The sequence below is a fragment of the Acipenser ruthenus genome, chromosome 7 (genome assembly GCF_902713425.1).
Source record: "Acipenser ruthenus chromosome 7, fAciRut3.2 maternal haplotype, whole genome shotgun sequence".
In the NCBI taxonomy this organism is placed as follows: domain Eukaryota; kingdom Metazoa; phylum Chordata; class Actinopteri; order Acipenseriformes; family Acipenseridae; genus Acipenser; species Acipenser ruthenus.
The window spans coordinates 12,180,186-12,199,526 of record NC_081195.1 but is presented as its reverse complement, the minus strand read 5'-3'; the positions used below and the strand labels follow the sequence as shown (position 1 = coordinate 12,199,526).

Genomic DNA, 19,341 nt, shown 5'->3' with positions numbered 1-19,341 from the left:
TACCAGAATCTAAATCATTAATGTAGATTAGGAATAGCAGAGCACCTAATACTGATCCCTGTGGTACCAGTACCTCGCTCCATTTTGAGGTTTCTCCTCTAATCAGTATTTTCTGTTTTCTACATGTTAACCACTCCCTATTCCATGTGCATGCATTTCCTTGAATTCCTACTGCGTTCAGTTTGAGAATTAATCTTTTGTGCAGGACTTTGTCAAAAGCTTTCTGGAAATCTAAATAAACCATGTCGTATGCTTTGCAATTATCCATTGTCAATGTTGCATCCTCAAAAAAGTCAAACAGGTTAGTTAGACACGATCTCCCTTTCCTAAAACCATGTCTCCCAGGATATTGTAACCATATAGGCAATTTTCCATTTTAGATCTTATTATAGTTTCCATAAGTTTACATATAATAGAAGTTAGGCTTATTGGTCTGTAGTTACCTGGTTCGGTTTTGTCTCCCTTTTTGTGGATCGGTATTACGTTTGCAATTTTCCAGTCTGTCGGTACAACCCCTGTGTCAAGAGACACTTGCATGATCTTGGTTAGCGGTTTGTAAATAACTTCTTTCATTTCTTTGAGTACTATTGGGAGGATCTCATCCGGCCCAGGGGATTTGTTTATTTTAAGAGCTCCTAGTCTCTTTAACACTTCTGCCTCTGTTATGCTAAAGTTATTTAAAATTGGATAGGAACAGGTCGACATGTGGGGAATGTAGTCCGTGTCCTCCTTTGTAAAAACCTGTGAAAAGTAATCATTTAATATATTTGCTATTTTTTTTCTTCATCTATGATTTTGCCATTTGTGTCTCTTAGACATTTAAACTCCTCTTTGAATGTTCTCTTGCTGTTATAATATTGGAAAAACATTTTGGAATTGGTTTTAGCCCCCTTAGCAATATTGATTTCTATCTCTCTCTTGGCCTTTCTAACTTCCTTTTTGACTTGTGTTTGCAGTTCCAAGTACTCGTTCTGTGTACTTTGTTTTTGGTCCCTTTTAAATGCTCTGAAAAGTGCCTTTTTTCGCTGAATTTTTTTTTTTAATTGATCTATTAAACCATTTTGGCCATTTTGTTTTAGATTTGTCTACTTTTGGGATGTAATTGTTTTGCGCCTCTAGTACTACATTTTTAAAAAACAGCCATCTTTTTTTCTGTGGATGTTTTCTCTATTTTACTCCAATATATTTCTGTTAGTCTCTGTTTCATACCTTCATAGTTTGCTTTTCTAAAATTGTAAACCTTAGTTAGCTTTAGTCATTACTGTTCTACAAACTTTTAAGTAAACAACAGCTACACTTGGAAATTTACAAACACATTAACACAAAATACTTTTTTGCAACATTGGTGCTTGTGTGATACAAAGTGATTGCAAAACACTTGAAATGTAGCTTAAACCAGCAGATCAGCAGAATCAAAAATAATACCAAGTGTGTCAGTAACACATATCCTCCGCCACGGCTGTAATGAAAACGTTAATGACCATGCTGTATATTAGCAATATTACAGTATAGTATAGAGTGAGAATGATCAATGAAATGTTTAATCACAATCTGATAATCAGTTCGTCAGATTAATGCAAAAATGGAAGTGTTATTCTCAATATCGTCTTGCTAAATGTAATTGGATCAGCAGTTCTTCAATGTGTGAAGTGTAACATACAGACATACAAATGAACCCCCACCTCCAATATATCCCCTTTGCAGAAGATCTTATACCCGGTGGGGGATAATAAGTTACATTTTGTGACTTTTTATTTTACATTTACCACTCAATTATAGTCCATTCAGTTGATCCCATCTGTGCCAGCTTTGGAGGAAAGAAACCACCCACATCAAATAGGGGCGGCTCATTTCAAATGGCACTATTTGTATGTATTCTTGTGATCTCTGAATATATTAGTAATCAACCTGATTTCTCCACTTCTCTTGAATGATATCATCCAGATATAATCATGCTAGGAATTGAACATGCAACATGATTAAAAGACTATAAATGTATCCTATTCTTTAGAAAATCAAAGCAGTCTAGTAGCCTCTCTCTATTTATGTTGCCTTCTATTCGTCTGTATAGTACAAAGTGTGGTCGGCAGCAAGTGAAACTAAATTAGACTTGATTAAATAAAGTGGGATAAAAACTAGTTAAGGTGCTATAGAACTAGAATAGCTGAAGGCTGGGGGTTGTTTTACTAAATAGTTATAAGGCAACATAATTCCGGAACACAAAATGGCTGACAGGGAAGAGGAACTTTCAAAGAGAGTTGCTTTGGTTTCTGAAAAGGAATTCCTGTTGGCTGCATTTCAGAATTCACACCAAAGCACACTTTTTAGTTGAGTTTATTATTTTAGCTTTTCCAAGGATACAGAAGGCCATTATGTTCTCTTCTGCTTGTTAACAAGGAAATGGTATACCCTGACAATGATTTTGCCTCCAGGGAAAGACATGCCAGAATTTTACAATACCAATTTAAAATTGCATGATCTGCAAGAGCATGACAGTCTATCCAGAAAGAATATGTCTTGAATGTGCTGAGATAGGTTTTTACTCATTCCAGACCTGTGTCGTGTTTAGAATCAATATTTGCATATCAGAAAACATGTTCTATACTATGATAAACAATAACTGAAATATCTGACATATCATGTCACATGAAAATTAATACTAGAATATTTTAACAAGCCTCATACTTTAATATTTTGTTATGATTTAACATTATTGTCAATATGAATTAGATTATGGTTTCCACTTAATTATGTATTGGGGAAGAGGTGTAAAAATATGAGCAACATGATATCTAAATATGTGTTTATAAAGCCATTTACAGTACACATACATCTAAGCAACATACCGTACATACATCTAAGCCTATGGTACAGAACATTAAGTGTTCTTGTTTTTCACAAAATAGATTCAACAAGAATAGTTGACAGATAGTCCCAGCTGTAATTGGTAGACCACCTCTGTCACACTTCCTGAAATCTGTTTGCTTTTGTTACCATTTTGCATCCACTGATATAGGTGTTTTTCTAGGTCATGTCATTGCTAAAGGGGGCAATGGTAAGAATAATTAAGTGGTTTGGTGCATTAGACTAATTAATTGTTCCTCTGCAGGAGCCATGTCAAGTCTCACTCATAAATGGCCAGGGGCTATTCATATGGATGTTTTTCCAGTCCTTGCTTCATAAACAAACAATGCCCCATTGATCATGATGTGAAGGTCATTTCGCTTGAATTATTTTCAAGTGCTTAGTTCTGCACTTTGGACCCTGGATGAGGTCTGATATTATTTTCTCAAGAGATTCAGGAACCAGAATTGATCTCCACAAAGCCATGGACTGGAAAAAAGCATTACAGAATATGAGGGGCAGTCAATTCGTATTCCATGCATAAGTTTAGTGGGTAGTAATAAGCAGCCACTATGGCATGCTGTAATACCCTGGTGGCCACTAATAACCATGGTTTGGTGTTTGGGGTTATTAAGGACATGCTAGGCCAAGCCACAAGTCCTTGAGGATGTTTCTAGTGTGTTGTGTCTTTTTTATTTTGTTTTTTTTTTTTTGTTTTTTGTGTGTGTGTGTGTTACTTTGAAGGGCACATTCTGTTGCTGGTCACATATTTTATTTATAGTGGGTTTTACTATCAGATAATGTATATTCTCTAATCTACATTTTAAATTTTAGGGAGTGGAAATTCTTAGTTAAATGGGATGCTGTTGTAGTGAAGAATATATAATGTTTATATATTAATAAATCTCACTGGAACGCCAAAGTACTGTTTATTTAACACACTGAACTTTGTTTTTGTTCATTAGCTCAATAAAGTTGTATACAAATTGCATTCTGGGAAGGATAGTGGGTGGTGTAACTACTGGGAGTGAGATTGTTTTTCTGCCTCTCTCAGTATGGCTTCCTGCTGAGAGCGAATGCAGAGTGGAGAGTACTTACTGTGCAGCAGGCTTTATTTTTATTTTCTTTATTTTATTTCTCAGTTCTCTCAGAATGAAGCTGCAAGACTTCAGTTTGTGTCTGGTGGTCCTTTAATATCCTGAAGGAAAAATAAATACACAACGCATCGTACACGAAAACGTCTATTACACTGTTGTGATTACTACTAAACAATAAGGCAAATACACATATATCTAATAATGTGCCAGTACTAAATATTGCTAGAATGGCATCACGTTTTAAACATTTGGGACAGAAATATATTATCAAAGCGGCATTTTCCCTTTTACAGAGCTGGCACTGTATTTTTCCCATGTGTCTCTTTGCCAAGCTATATTTCCAACTGTATGTTTAACTGCAGGCTGTTTTAGACAGATGGTAGGGGCTATCCAGCTTGAGTAGACTGCAGAGATACAGTATGTTTAAAAAAAACATTCTCTTCTCAACTGCTGCTGGCTGGTCTGACTGCTGTCAATCTGTCCTCTGGATCCTCCTGGGTTTTGATGCTGGCTGAGAATCTGGGTTTAGTTTAACGATCGAATACCACTGCTCTATAACTCCCTCTGGTGCTTTCCCCGAGGAGTGATTTACTGTCCCCTTTAATTAGCGGCGCCAAATACAATAAAAAGAACAAATCAGATCAGAAAAACAGCTGGTTTAACCTTTGACAATGATGTCTCCTTAGCAAGAAACAGGGTTTAATACAAATTAATACTATTTTATTGTATGTTTGTTGCATTTTAATAATGTACGACTTTACATTCCCCCCTTATACAGACTCATAGAATTAACAGTTTTACATATACTCAGTTTACTGCCTTGCACAGTTAATGTATTCTTGGAGGTAAGTGCATTACTACAGTACTTCAACTTTGTCAATAATTGTATTGCGAAATAAACGGCATTAGCACATATCAACAGATTATTGCAAAGGTAGGTTATTATCGTACCTAGTTAGCAGACGCCCATATTACCAGCATTAAATGTGCATTCGTTTTTATGCAAATCTAATCACATTTGGGGAAAGTAATTTACAATTCCGTAAATTTCCACTAGAGGTTTCTGTAGCAGTTATCTGACGCATGTCATGCTGAGAACTAAATTTGACTTCCTGTCGTGACATTTTACGGTAAACTTGCCAGTGCATATTTCATTCCGGCGTATACTGAATTAATTTACAATGTTGCGCTTAACAGGTCGTCAGTTACTGCAGTGCCGTTTTAAAGATCTTTCTAAATTCGGTTCTTTGGCGTTGATTGCAGCTAGATTATGCAGCTCACAACCAAGTAAGAATCCGGTGGTGTATTTTGACATTGCTGCAGATAACCAGCCTCTTGGGAGAGTCCTCTTTGAGGTAACAAGTTGTGTTTTTAATTTATTTTCTAACTGATGTTATAACTGACTGTAATTATATACGGTATTCCTTACATGTATTGGTAATGTATGTTATGAATTTACAAAATATCTGCATAGGCATTAATTAACTGCTTTCAAATTACTTATCTAAAGTGTTGCTATTTTTCATAAAGTGTATTTGAACACGTGCTTTATAATACAGTACATACGTGTTTTCATATTGACATAAATTGCATACGGTAATACTAAAGCCCCACTCTAGTGTACGAAAAAGTAAAATATGGTATTGTACTTCAACAGACTAAACTTGAACGTCTAAACTTCAACAGACTAAACTTTTCTTTTTATATTGTGCTTTTAATATTAGTTTGTGAAAGCAAATTATTTATGGTATGCAATAAATCTAGTTAAATACATGCATCTACTGCTAGTGGTAGAATGGGCTTAGCTTTTCCACATTGCTCAGCAAGCAGGCTGCCCTGGCCCCTGGTGCCTGTTGGGGGACAAACAATTGTGCAACATGACTCCAAATCCATGTGGATTTCAAAAGGCCAGAAGATTTGCGCTGTGGCTACTCCATGCATTTTTGGAAATCTTGTAACTTCCATCATTGTTTATTATCCCACAATGCAGAAATACATGATATGATGGTAAATATGCCTTCAGGAGTGCTTTAATTGCTACCGGTGTAGTGGTAGAAAGTGGTACGTCGTCAGAATACGGTACACATACCAAAACTTGACCCTAATGTCAGAAAGTGGATTTCAGTACAGGTGCAATCTGATGGGTATTTTGCTATTGTTAAAAAAAGGTACATTTACCATTAATTATACATATTTTTTTTGCAAACTTAAAATGGAAACAGACAACCAATTTCAAGACAAAATGAGAAGACACAGCAAAGTTGCACAAGTAAAAAAATGTACAAGACCCAATGTATTGCATATGATAAATATCCTCATACTGTTTTCTTAAGGGTGAAAAATATGAATTACATTATAAATGATATAAAATACTGGAAAATATGATCAATTTAAAAATAGATATAAAACAAAGAAAATAGCATAACGTACCAGATTTGAATGGGCGTTTCTCTGCTTTCTTAGCGGAAGTAGTTTAGGCATGCGGGAGCAAGCACAGTGCAGTGTGGACCACTTTAAAACGTACCTGGAAATCTGTGTAAAAAAAAATAAAACTGCATCTTGCTTCCTTGATATTCAAATAAAAGGTCACAGTTTTTATTTTTCTTGGACAAGTAACAGCCACACAATGAAAAATGTACATGTAACAATTTTGTTTTGCAGTTGAATGCAGATGTGGTCCCTAAAACAGCAGGTATGAATGCTATTATCTTTTTTTAAAGTTGTGGTTTAATGCTACTGTACCGTGTAAATGCCATACTGTACATAATAATTTCTGTATCCTACTGTAAGTTAATGACAACAAATCACATATACACATCCATGAGGCAATATTCCAAACTGAAGAAAAATATTGGATTCATCATACAAATGCAGTTACATAATTAAAGTCATAAACCTACAAAATAATATAAGATTTGGTCTGGTGATGAATACAGTAGTTAAACAGTCGAGCTGACTGCAGTTTACATGTAAACAAATACTGTTAGATGTTACACAAAGAGAGAATAATTGCTTGCAACTGGTATGGTTATTGTGTATTTTTACTATCCTTCTTCTTCTTCTTCTTCTTCTTCTTCTTCTTAAAAATGCATTGACTGTTTGTTTTGACAGAAAACTTCAGAGCACTCTGCACAGGGGAAAAAGGCTATGGATACAAGGGGTCGATGTTTCACAGGGTGATTCCCCAGTTCATGTGCCAGGTATTGTCTTTCTTTTCCCTTTTTCCCTTCTTGGTCAAGGCACTTTTTTTCAAAGATCGAGACAGCAACTCTGATGGATGGAATGGGTTTAAGTTGGAATAGTTACACAGGAATGTTCAGGATCTCCCCTTCAACCAAGTCCAAGTGCAGGACAATCAACTACCAATTAATTGGAAATATAAAAGGCTGTATCGACTCCCCCCCCCCCCCAGGGTATGCTTTTTAAAAGTAATGGTTTCCACTGCATTGTTTTAGGGTGGAGACTTTACCAATCACAATGGAACAGGAGGGAAGTCAATCTATGGTGCAAGGTTTCCAGATGAGAACTTCAAACTGCAACACGCTGGGCCAGGTATGATTAAAATGATCTACACTCCATCAAGTTTTGGGACAGTATTGGGACTCAGTAAGTCCCAATACTTGTTGGAGGGTAGTATATTTATATATTTGTATCCCTGAATAGATAATAAGGAGGCTGTGTGGTCCAGTGGTTAAAGAAAAGGGCTTGTAACCAGGAGGTCCCCGGTTCAAATCCCTGGTTCAAATCCCACCTCACCCACTAACTCATTGTGTGAACCTGAGCAAGCCACTTAACCTCCTTGTGCTCCGTCTTTCGGGTGAGACGTAATTGTAAGTGACTCTGCAGCTGATGCATAGTTCACACACCCTAGTCTCTGTAAGTCGCCTTGGATAAAGGTGTTTGCTAAATAAATAAACAAATAATAAAAATAATATGCACAAGTACATGTGAACCTATCCATACTTTATTACTAAATGCAAGTTTGTGCCTCTGCTGCTCAGGAATACCAAAATATTTAGTAAGAGATCTAAGGTAAAGCAAATGTATTGATGTCCCTTGTGTTCATGTAAAAATGCATTTTGAATGGGATGCACCAGCATTTCAAAAGTCCATAATTAAAGTGATAATATGGGAACATTGCAAATGAAGATATAGTAAAACATCCAAAGTTGGTGAGTCTTGTATATGCCCTAAATACTATTAGGTGCCTGCATTTATTTATTACATATTTTCGTGTTCATCTCAACCACATTTCTCAGTGCAGTGTAGTAATGGTGTCATGCACAACAAGAGAGATGTATTCCCCCATTCTTCTTGCAGGTGTGTTGTCCATGGCCAATGCTGGACCAAACACAAATGGATCTCAGTTCTTTATATGTACCACCAAAACTCCATGGTAAGCTTATCCTGTGTCTTTAGTTTGTATGTGCCAGAAATGAACGATTCAGTGGTATAATGCTTGTTCCTAATGTTTTCTTAGGCTGGACGGAAAACATGTTGTGTTTGGCCATGTAAAGGAAGGGATAGATGTGATAACACAAGTTGAAAAGTATGGCTCTAGAAATGGGAGCACCTCCAAGAACATAACTGTCACAGACTGTGGAGAACTCGTGTAAATGTATTTCTCTTGTTCATATTTGTTGCTACAAAAAAGATACTGTGAATAAAAAGTAATTTTTTTTTCAATATTTTCTATATTGTAACAAGATTATACTCATTCATGTGGTAACTGTCTTCCTTTCTCCTGGTTAGGGTGTTTGTCCATTGTTCAGCAAACTATTCATACACTCATTACAAGCATATTGGAATGGTGTGGCAGTAGAGGGCAGCACAGACCTGTTCTTTTGTGGAATTTTAAGAAATGTTTTTAAACATTACAGTCAAAGGCAACAATTATAAAAACATATTGCTAAAGAAATTGTGGAAAACATTCGATCTGTAAAAAAAGCATGTGTAAAACTTCATCATTCAACATACCAATCTAGAAAGGTTTAAGCTTATTTTTATTTAAGAGCCCACTAGTTTGTACAAAACATTTGCTTGGTCTATCTCAACGTCCATGCTTAAAATGTTTTGCGTTTAAAAAAATAAAAGGAAATTAGGGTTTTAGAGTTAGCTATGTGGGTATTGGAGTAGTTATGTGTTACTGCCATTTACTCATATATGTCTGCTCACTATACATTCTAGCAGTAGCAGATGATCTCATGTGGTGATCCTAGCTTCCGGTGAAGTGCATTTTTTGTCTTTGGACAGATGCTTTCTACCCACATACCGCTCCATACATATGCATATTAAGTAGTATAGAACAAGAGCACACACTTACAGAAGGTTATCATAATCTTGTATTGTGCGTATGTAATTGTAAACATTTTTAAAAAATCAACAGTTTATCGAATTCGCCAAAATCTATTCTAAAAGCTCTGTAATAAAAGATAATTGAAGGCAATTCATGTGACAGATATGCAAACACCATCTGTGCCTAGGGACTCACATTTTTAATGAAGAAATGCCATTCAAAGATCTTAAGTTTAAGAGAATAACGCACTGGACTTTTTTCCCCCTGGTTAGTAAAGTTATCTGTTGCCCAAACCACAAAGGATTAACTGCTATTTTCATATCTTGATTCAATAACTAATCTTGCAAGAATATTTTGGCATATTGTCACTTATTTTACTGGGTACCGTGGATCCTTTTGAACTTGAAATGTTGTTTTGTCCTATTTTTATTTTTCTTTCTTTTACAATCATCAAAATTTAAGACAACTTTTATTTACTAAGTTATTAATCCTAACAATGTTCTCAAGAGTGTTTTAGTTTAGCAGTTGTTTTTAGCACATGTCATTCATATGGGTGGCTGTAAATTATATGTGATGACCTAAGCATATACCAAATCTGCTGATTTATTGGGTGGAGGTCAGATCCAATGCTGATTAAGTAGATTTTTTCATAATTAGCCAACAAAGAGACACATGCACTAACATGAATGTAGGATACCTAGATTTCTAAACTTTGAATATGCATTATTTTGCCTTGGGTGCAGTAAGGCTGGAACAAGTTCGCCCTTTTAAAATCTTTAATGACAAACTTTTCTGGCATCACTTGTAGGTGTTAGCTCATACTGTTTAATTGCACCCCATTATAGTTGGGTACAAGAATTGTCAAGTGATTTACCCATTGAGCTTAGTATTTCATATTGAGTCAGTGAATGAGGAGAATTTTTTAAAATCCTACGCTGCTATTCTGCACTCTGCTGTATCACAATACAGCAATAACACCCACAAGGTTGCATTTTACAAAAATACATAAACCATTACTGAAATAATTAGCCCCCCCATACTTACTGATCATCAACTGCTTCAATCAAACAGTAATAAATAGTGCCCCTCTAACACACACACCAACACAGCTTTATTGCCCTGTTTTAATGCCAAAAATGATGTTAAAGCTGTTATTTTATAATATCTGATTACACAGCATGATCTACGGGTGATGTCCTTTTTGGCAGTTTTAATTTAGCTTCTAGATTCCTTGAAGGGAGGGAGGGAAATCTCAACATGCCAATCCACCTAAGGCCCCCCCCCACTGGTGTATATGCCCCCCTGGCAGCTCTGAAAAGCAGCCTGTCTCTCACTGCCCACTCTCCCGGTTGAGGAGGTGTCAGCAGTCTTACCAGGGAAATAGAACAAATAAATGAGAGAGAACATGCTTTGCTAAGAAACATACAAAACTGAGGAACACAAATACATATGATACAGTATAACTATATCTCTTTTTAAAAATTGTTTAAATAGCACTGTCCTTCCATACTGTAAGTTGATTTTTATCAAAGCGACTTTTAATGTTCATTCATTATTTTGTTTTTCTGCACATATTTTTCATGTTTAGAAAAAATAAAATGTTCACAAATGTACATTATGTAATAATTCTGTGCAAAAACCTAAATAACTATTGTCTTCCCATTGAAAGGGATTTTGCTTATTCATTTGGATTTGTATGGAACAAAAGCTTGAAATGGTAGACAATATGTTTTTGTGAACCGCTGTAGAGAGTATAATACAGGGAGAGAGGTCTTATTGTAATATGATTTTAATAAATTCAGACATACTTTTAGTTGCTGGCATATAGGATTTTGCAGCTCAGAGGAAGATCATGGCAGTTTTAGAGAAAATGGTGCTAGAGAAGAATAACCCTCATGTAAACAAGCAAATACAATCACATCTGAAGGTACTCTACCTCACTATCTAACATTTATCTGTCCAAAACAATTAAAGTTTAAACAGTACTTTCAAAAAGCTTTGTGGTGGCTGCAAGCCAAGCTGTGGATTCAAATAATTACAAAACACAATGCACATGATTCACATTTTACCAATTTAGAAATTGATAGAATGTGCCTGGATCTCCATAGCCTTTCGTCCTTTTGGACAATCTCCAATATAGTTATAGTTACTCAAATAAACTGCTGCAGCTAGTCTGGTCCTGATATAGTTTGTTTTCAGGAAATTATCCAGATGCTTTTTTTAGAGTGCAGTTCCAGTTTCCTCTCCAACAGGATATGGAATCACACATATGGCTTCCAGTTACTACTTATGCACCAGATACAAAACTATCAAGTGGAGAATAAAGCAAAAGTGGATTCTGTTTATCACCTAATAATAGTTACCTTCATATTAACATTTACGAGAAACTATTGGCAAGTCTAATATACTTCCAGTTCTAATAAATAAATAAAAGCTAATATGAAAATATTATAAAAGTAGGACTTATGGCATCCCAAGTTGTGCTATACCAGTATTGTAAATAAAGACACAAAAAAAACATTTTCAGTATTTTAATTCAGCAATAAAACTCTAAAAAAAGTACTATAAGCAAACTTTATTCCTAACCAGTAAATAAGGCACATGACGGAATGCCATTTTATGGACATTTACAGCAGAGTTTTACAGTCTGCAGATTTCCATAAAGCGTGATTTAAAAAGTAGTGCAGTTAAGAAAGGTGCTCCAAGGATAATATTCATGACAGGGCAATACAAGTAAAACTTGGTGGGTATAAGGGGCACTGCACTGTTATTGGTGGTATCTCATCAGCATAGAATGTATTAGTGGTACTCTCTGTTCCCACTTGTGGTACCTCATGGTACTGCATCCCCATGCAGTCTTCCTGGTGCTGCACTGAACATTCCACCATGCTGCCATGAATACCCTTGATAATACACCTCTATGAACTGCCCTACCCTATTTAATCACCCTGTACATTTCCATTTCCAGCCTCTCTGTGTTTGTCCAACATCATTTTAGCTGTACATGTATTTTTTTTTAATAACATTGTTAGAAAAATAAAATCAAGTAAACACTGGTAACTTGGAACCATAATGCTGTATATATATATATATATATATATATATATATATATATATATATATATATATATATATATATATATATATATATAATTTAAACTACATTACATTTAGAAAAGCAGCAGGGATCTTGTAAAGTATGATGTTAGTTTGTGAACACTAGCATTCAATGTAGTGAATAACTATTTTCTATATACTGGGGTAGAACATTAGGCAAATCTCCCTCTTAGCATGGTAAAATGCATTAAACATAAGGATACATTTCAAGGAAACCATACATGTTTCAAACAATTTTAAAATGACATGCACATTCTATCATACGCATACTTCTCCCATCATTGCTATATGTCTAACATACGTTTCTACGCTATGCTTAAAATAACATATCCACATTAGTTTCTTGTTGCTATTGCTTTAGTAGATTTTTGCATACTAGAAGAACTCACAGTTTAATGTGCTTGTATACAGTGGTGAGTGTCAGTTTAAAAAAAAATAAACAGTTATAAACATTTTCTTAAACAACTTAATGTGTTCCATAATTGATGAAAGCATACCTCAATATTGCTTGTAATTACCATGCCTCCACAATAACATATTTTAAATGTAATATAAACATAATTACTCCTCCTAGTTAATAAACTTTAATAACAATTTAATACTCCTCTTTAAAAGGATACAATGCTTTCCAAAATACACATATATGAACTGCATTAAGCATTTTATAATATTAGTTTAAGTACTCTAATAATATACGGTATTGGTTATTTAATACTGATAATATTTTCATCCAAACAAAAACAAAATAAAAAAGGCTTTTAAGAGAGCAAGGCTTTTTTAAGAATTATGTACCCTTCATATAATATTCTATGTAGACATCAATATTTCCTTCTTAGTGTAGTTTTGTTGCATACTTTATACAGACAAAAAAAAGCATCTTTCCATAAATATTTTCTGCAGGATATCCCCTCAGATTGAAAAACACTTAAGAAAAACTCACTGCCTCATTTGTATGCCAATAAAAAGGCCCTTTTTAACAAACAAAACAAATTTGACATCGCAAATAACATTTTAAAATAACTAATATCCTTTTAAAAAATGGTGGCCTTCGAATATATACAATAAAAGGTCATTGCAAAGATATCTATGTCAGGGAAAGAACTTTTATCATTTGCAACCATTGAACATTTTTAACATCTAGAAAGGTTTCTAACATACACACATAATATACTGTGTGAAATGGTATATAAACCTTGAAACTCAAAAGGAACTGTAAGTCAAGTATATCATATGTAACACAAGATAAATACATCTGCAAGCAAAAAAAAATTTCATGAACAGGTATATGTCAAAGTTCTAGTTCTGCACACGATTGTCCCCTTTAAAGCTCTCTTACAAATCACAGCAGTTTTTCACTGTATTCACTTTCTCCTGAAACTGAAACTTGTGGATTACATGGGTGTTCTGTAACAATAAACAATTACTACTTTTGTAATATGACCTTGATTATGGTTCCTGTTTGTTTAAGTAGTACTGATGAGTTCAAATAATAAAAAAGTACCAAATTCAATGTCATGTTACAATCATGGAAAGAAACCCAGGTAAGGTTAATTCTCAAAGCACTGAAATGGTATGGTATAATATGGGGGAACATTTTCAAAATAAGATTATATTAGCACAAAGAAAAGTTGTAAAACAAATGTTATCATACGAGGGTCTTCCTCTGAAATATATATAATTTTTTTTGCATGCATGCATGATTTCTCAGGTTTGATTTAATCAGTTGTCAAGACACATTCACCCTATGATGCATTTACACAGAATTTCCAGAGCATGCCAAGTCAACTAATCTAAGTGGAAATGGACACAAAGCAAGTATAACATGCAAGTCAGATATTCAAGTATATAAAAGTGTTAAAGAAAAACAACAGTATGATTTGTATAGCTGGATAAGTTCTGTTTAGCAGTCAGAGTTAATTTACAAAAGTACTTTTTTCTTACGGAAGATTATATGATGTAGTGTTTAAAGCTATCAAATTCAAAGGCATCAATAGCATTCATGCATTGTGTCGTCATGTTCATTTTCTCTTTCCTCATCTCACACCCAATATATCATCATCACTTTGAACTATCAGTCACCGTCAGGTGAAGCTCAACACTGCACATGTCCACATCTATTATGTCACTCCCCTCACACGCACACTCCAGATTTTTAACCCATGAATTGCCAGCTCCGGGCATTATCCAGGATTCCTAACTAAACAATTACTGTAAATTCACTTTTTGGTTCTTTATTTTTTTTCCAGGGTGGAATCTGCCAACACTATTCCTCACTTTCAATTAAATGGGAGGGTTTTTTTTAGTTTTTTTTTTTATAGTATTAAAACTGTGCTGATGTTTATTTGGCTCTGCAAAGGGTTAAAGTTCATATTCATCAGACCCTGAGAAGAGTATAAAAAACCCTAGTTACCCAGCTCAATGCATGTCAGACTATGGCTGTTTTGTTACAGATATGTTACAATAACCCCTGTATAGCCCTGTTCTTTGTAAAGTCCACCACGAGCTGTCTTCAAATTACATTTCCTAATTGCCAGTTGGACATTTTAGTTCACACTGGATGGCTAACTAATGGGGTTGGGGAAAATTTGTGGCAGCTTACCATTTCAGTGCTTGAGCGTAAAAGTATTGCATTTCATTCTCTTTCTACACGTCTACTTGTGAAATTTTAGCTGGGCTCAATATTTTTTTTTAGCAGTACTGTGTGTACCAGCTTTGCATAAAACTTAAAATACTGAAGAGATAATGATTCTACACAATTCCAAATCATCCTCATCAGTACTCACAACTTACACTTTAGTTTTAGCTTTAGCTGAGGATCATTATAGTAAACAGGAAAATCTTTGAAACATCATACACAAGTAGAATAGTATATATTGTAAGTATTTCAAGTTTAGTTTCCCATATAAAAAAAAACAAACATGTTACATTACTATGTATTTATAAATGTCTGTTACAATTCACTTGTTAAGAATGCCCCCATAAATGCCATGGGCTTTAAAGGAAGGTTCACCTCTATTACTAGAGTTTCCAATAAAAAAAAAACAATTGGAATAATGCCTGGATTCTTATAATTAACTTTAAATGACTTAAACAAGAGTGTTATAAAAACCCGTTGAGCAGAGATGCAGTGCAGTACTCTGGGGTATTTAACTTCAATCATGAAATAACAGGTAACAGCTGTCCCTGCATCCTGGCATCAAAGATGTAATTCTGGACGTGTGTTGACACCAACTGCATTGTTGTGACCTTTAAAACCAATTTGCCTATTGGTTCTAAAGGCTTAACCATACGAGATGCATTTCAAGTTCAAACGTTGTGTCACCACTCATACTAGGTAGCTAAACCCAGCTACACATTCAGCTCACCTCACTTTTTGCCTTAATAAAAATACCTTTGCCACTATGTCCATTTCATGTGTACTGCGATTCTTAATAATGCAAAGTAATTAATAGTAATTTTAAATAAATAATACAACATTATTAGAATTTTTTCAGAATTTGTTTGAGGATTTTTAAGCAACTTGCCATGCATTTATGTAATTGTTAGTACCGTTGTTAATTGTATTTATTTCAGGTAATTACCAGTAATTTCATTTAAATCACTGGAATTATTAAAGATTTTTTTGGACAAATACATAGGTTAAAATAGATGTAAATAGAAAAAATGTGCATCATTTAAAAAAAAAAAATGGAGTACAGAAACTCAAATCATGACTTCAGTTCACAATTCCCAAAAGGCCCCAGTCCAACCTCTCAACGAATATGACTTTTCACTTCATTTTCTTCTACGCCAGTTTTCCACTCCTGCAGTGCACATACCCTAATGTATTAAATATATCTTAAGATTCAGTCCCTTTAATATTACACTGTGAACATAGTGCTGTCTAAACTAAGGAACAGCTGTTATAAGAAGTATAAAAGTCTTAGAAAGTACAGAATTGTCTTGGTTTGGGTGAATAACTCAGTAAAGTCATTTATGATGATTTTACAGATATGATTCCTATTGAAATGATTACTATGGTTTTACTATAATATTGTTTACTGTAAATTAATAACTTTACTATACAAGTATTAGACCTCAAAACTACACAATTCTTTATGATTATCTTATTTATAGGATATTTCTGTGAAGGTATTACATTTAATAACTGGGAGCGATGGGCAGCGCAACTAAAACTCAAAAATATGGAGCTTAACAACTGCAATAAGCTGTAGAAAAACCTACAAATCTAACCATGGATCATTTGCTTTCTTGCAAAACTGACCAACAGATACACACCTTTGGGATTAAAGTCATACCTTAAGAAATCTACAGCAATTCCTGAGCTCATAAGGGAAGCACTGTTTGAGAAGGTATGTGCATGCTCTTGCTAAAATCAACAGAATTGCACAGTAAGAAACAGACAAAACCAACAACCCAGACATGGCAGCTCTCCAATAATAAATACTTAAGTTTCATTATTCAACATACTACCTGGGGACCAATTCTTTAACCCCCGCTCGGTTAATTCACAGTTAATTTAATGTGCTATTGACCCAATGAACAGTAAAGGCACAGACGGGCCTCCTTAAATGTGTTTTACTTCACCTGGCCAGGAAAGAAAACAAAGGATTCTGTAAACAACAAATCAATAGACATCACTGTGAGGTGTTCTATTGCAACTGATATGGGCAAGAACAACAACAACAACAACAATAATAATATTAATAATAATAATAATAATAATAATAATAATAATAATAATAATAATAATACTGCCAAGGTCAGTTATAATGCTATAAATATAATTTCAAAATGATACACCTACACAGGTGAATATGTAACATTATATTGGTATTTTAAGGCCTATTGGCAGTGATGACAGATACAATTTGGCACGTTTTCACTTTGTACAGAGCATATTGACTAAGAACTCCTGAAGGACAAGCGGGTGGACAGGGCAGTGAATCTCTTCCGTCACTTATTGCACACGGCGGCAGTAGTAGCCGAGGACTTTGCATTTTTCACACAGGTGCTGAGGATGCTCCTTGCTCTGGTCAGAGACATCCAGGCCATCAGGTTTCTCCAAGGGCCGCTAGATGAATAAAGAAGAGAGAAGAAGAAAGCACTTGAACCTCAAGGCAGGCAGTTTAAATTCATATTGCATGTAGTTGTATAGGAAAAGTAAAATAGAAAAAAGGAAAACAGTGGAATCAAACTTTGCGAACTGAGACTGCGCCCAGTCACCTCATATGGGGGCCCAATTGATTACCGGTAAGTATAAATATATATATGCTCGTTGCTTCTTTCTAGTTGTAAAACATTACCAGACTGATAGAAACAAAGCAGTACAAGTTTTGCAGTGTTGCTAAAGCCCAATAAATCAGGGCACAAATGGTCTTGCTGTGCAAAGGCTGGTGCCAAATAGGAAAAAGGCAAGTTACAAGGTAGTCTGAGTTAACAAAAAATTGCTACAACCATAACTGAATCCAACAATGTATTGCATTATATTGTCCCATTTGGGGCCATCTATTCATCAACTACAGTACAATAAAATATATTTTACTATGTGGTTGAGTAATTCATGTGTAATATAAGCGACGGGGAGCATTCTTTTTTTTTCAGCAGGGTTACTGCAAAAACATTTGTATTTAGCCCGTCACAAATTAGAAACAGATTACACTGAGCAATTCCATTGTGTTTTTAACTTTTGTAGATTTATATATATATATATATATTTTTTTTTTTTCATGATTGGTGCTGGAAAATAAGCAACTACTTGATATGGGGAACTGTGTATGATCACTCCCATATTACACTGCTACACATATTAATATTTTGAATTTTAAAAAAGTTTAGTGAAGTAATTTATTTTGGCCTAGGCCCCTGGCAAATCTTTCTTTGTGTAGCTTTATTATTTTGGCAGATACTGTACCCTTCCCTCCTTGGAGGTCTACAACCTGCACTGTACAATTCCAGACTGACACATATTAATGTGCTGCTGTGTAGAGATGCAATGTTTTATCAGGATATTTGTTTAACACGATTAAACAAATTGACCTGCTAATTCGGCTCATTATGGCTCCCAAATGGGTGCCTATGTTATGGCCGGTTACATTCTTGCACCATCTACATGGTCCTTAGTCTTGATTGTTATCCCAGCTAGCTGCTAACAAAAAAAAAATGCCTGCATAATGCAGTTTTTACTTTAATATGCTGTGATTTATGTGAAAACATACACTGTCATGTCTGTTGATACAAAACAGCTTGAAAAGCAGGAAAAAAGTCCAGCCCTGGGAATCATTTTCTTGGAAATAGTGCAAAGGATACTGGGAATGCCTTTCAGTGCCAACATTTTTTTGGATAGCTATCATAAACAATAGTTCTGCAATCATTTGTTTTCTCGCCCTGAATTGACAGAGCTCAGTTTTTGGCCTAAGTGCCACCAGTCCACAGAAATGTTATTGTTACTAGAATGTTTAAGATAGATTTCATGAAGATTGGAAATCAGGTTACTAAGGGCCAGTTGGAAGAGACAATGCAGCGTTTGACTGGAGTGTGTTTTGAACAGGTCATGAGGTTGAGTCTATAGAGACTAATATAGATGAAAAAAGCAAATACACCAAATCTGGAACTATATTTTAGAATTTAGTTTAAATGGTTGTTTTGAGTAAAAAAAAAATGTTCTTCCCAAAACTAAGGGGGATACAGTTTCCCTCCAAGTCCCAAATGATGGTTTCTGGATACCAGCAGAAAGGAGAGTGCTTTGGCTGTTGTGACTCAGCTCAGCCTGTTGGGAATAGTTGAAATAAATCTGTTTCTAGTGACAGGCCTGCTCTACAAGTTATGCACCAGTCTGCATCCATTCATTGGAAAACAATATCAGATGTGAAAGTTTGAGTAAGAGGCCCCACCAGCCAGCCGTTTGTCAGTTTAGTAGTGAACAATGACTGGCATTAGGTTGCAGTTTAATGATGCGGCCAACTCTGCCAGCAAGGTTAATATCTT

The 19,341-nt window shown here is 35.0% G+C and overlaps 2 protein-coding genes across 2 annotated transcripts in view; one reads left to right on the top strand and one right to left on the bottom strand.

Annotated features, from left to right (window-relative positions):
- Positions 1-5,004: 5,004 nt before the first annotated feature.
- On the top strand, positions 5,005-8,629 carry LOC117415251 (peptidyl-prolyl cis-trans isomerase A-like). The gene is made up of 6 exons (XM_034025348.3): positions 5,005-5,296; positions 6,603-6,633; positions 7,053-7,141; positions 7,397-7,493; positions 8,262-8,337; positions 8,422-8,629. Exons 1-6 carry the CDS (start codon positions 5,123-5,125, stop codon positions 8,555-8,557), a joined length of 603 nt encoding a protein of 200 aa, XP_033881239.3. The 5' UTR covers positions 5,005-5,122; the 3' UTR covers positions 8,558-8,629.
- Positions 8,630-11,753: 3,124 nt separating this feature from the next.
- LOC117415250 (zinc finger CCHC domain-containing protein 24) overlaps positions 11,754-19,341 on the bottom strand; it is a 63,776-nt gene continuing 56,188 nt past the window's right edge. Inside the window, exon 4 of the mRNA XM_034025347.3 lies at positions 11,754-17,428. Within this exon, the coding sequence (XP_033881238.1) occupies positions 17,315-17,428 (114 nt within the window). The 3' untranslated portion in view covers positions 11,754-17,314. The remainder of the gene's footprint in view (positions 17,429-19,341) is intronic.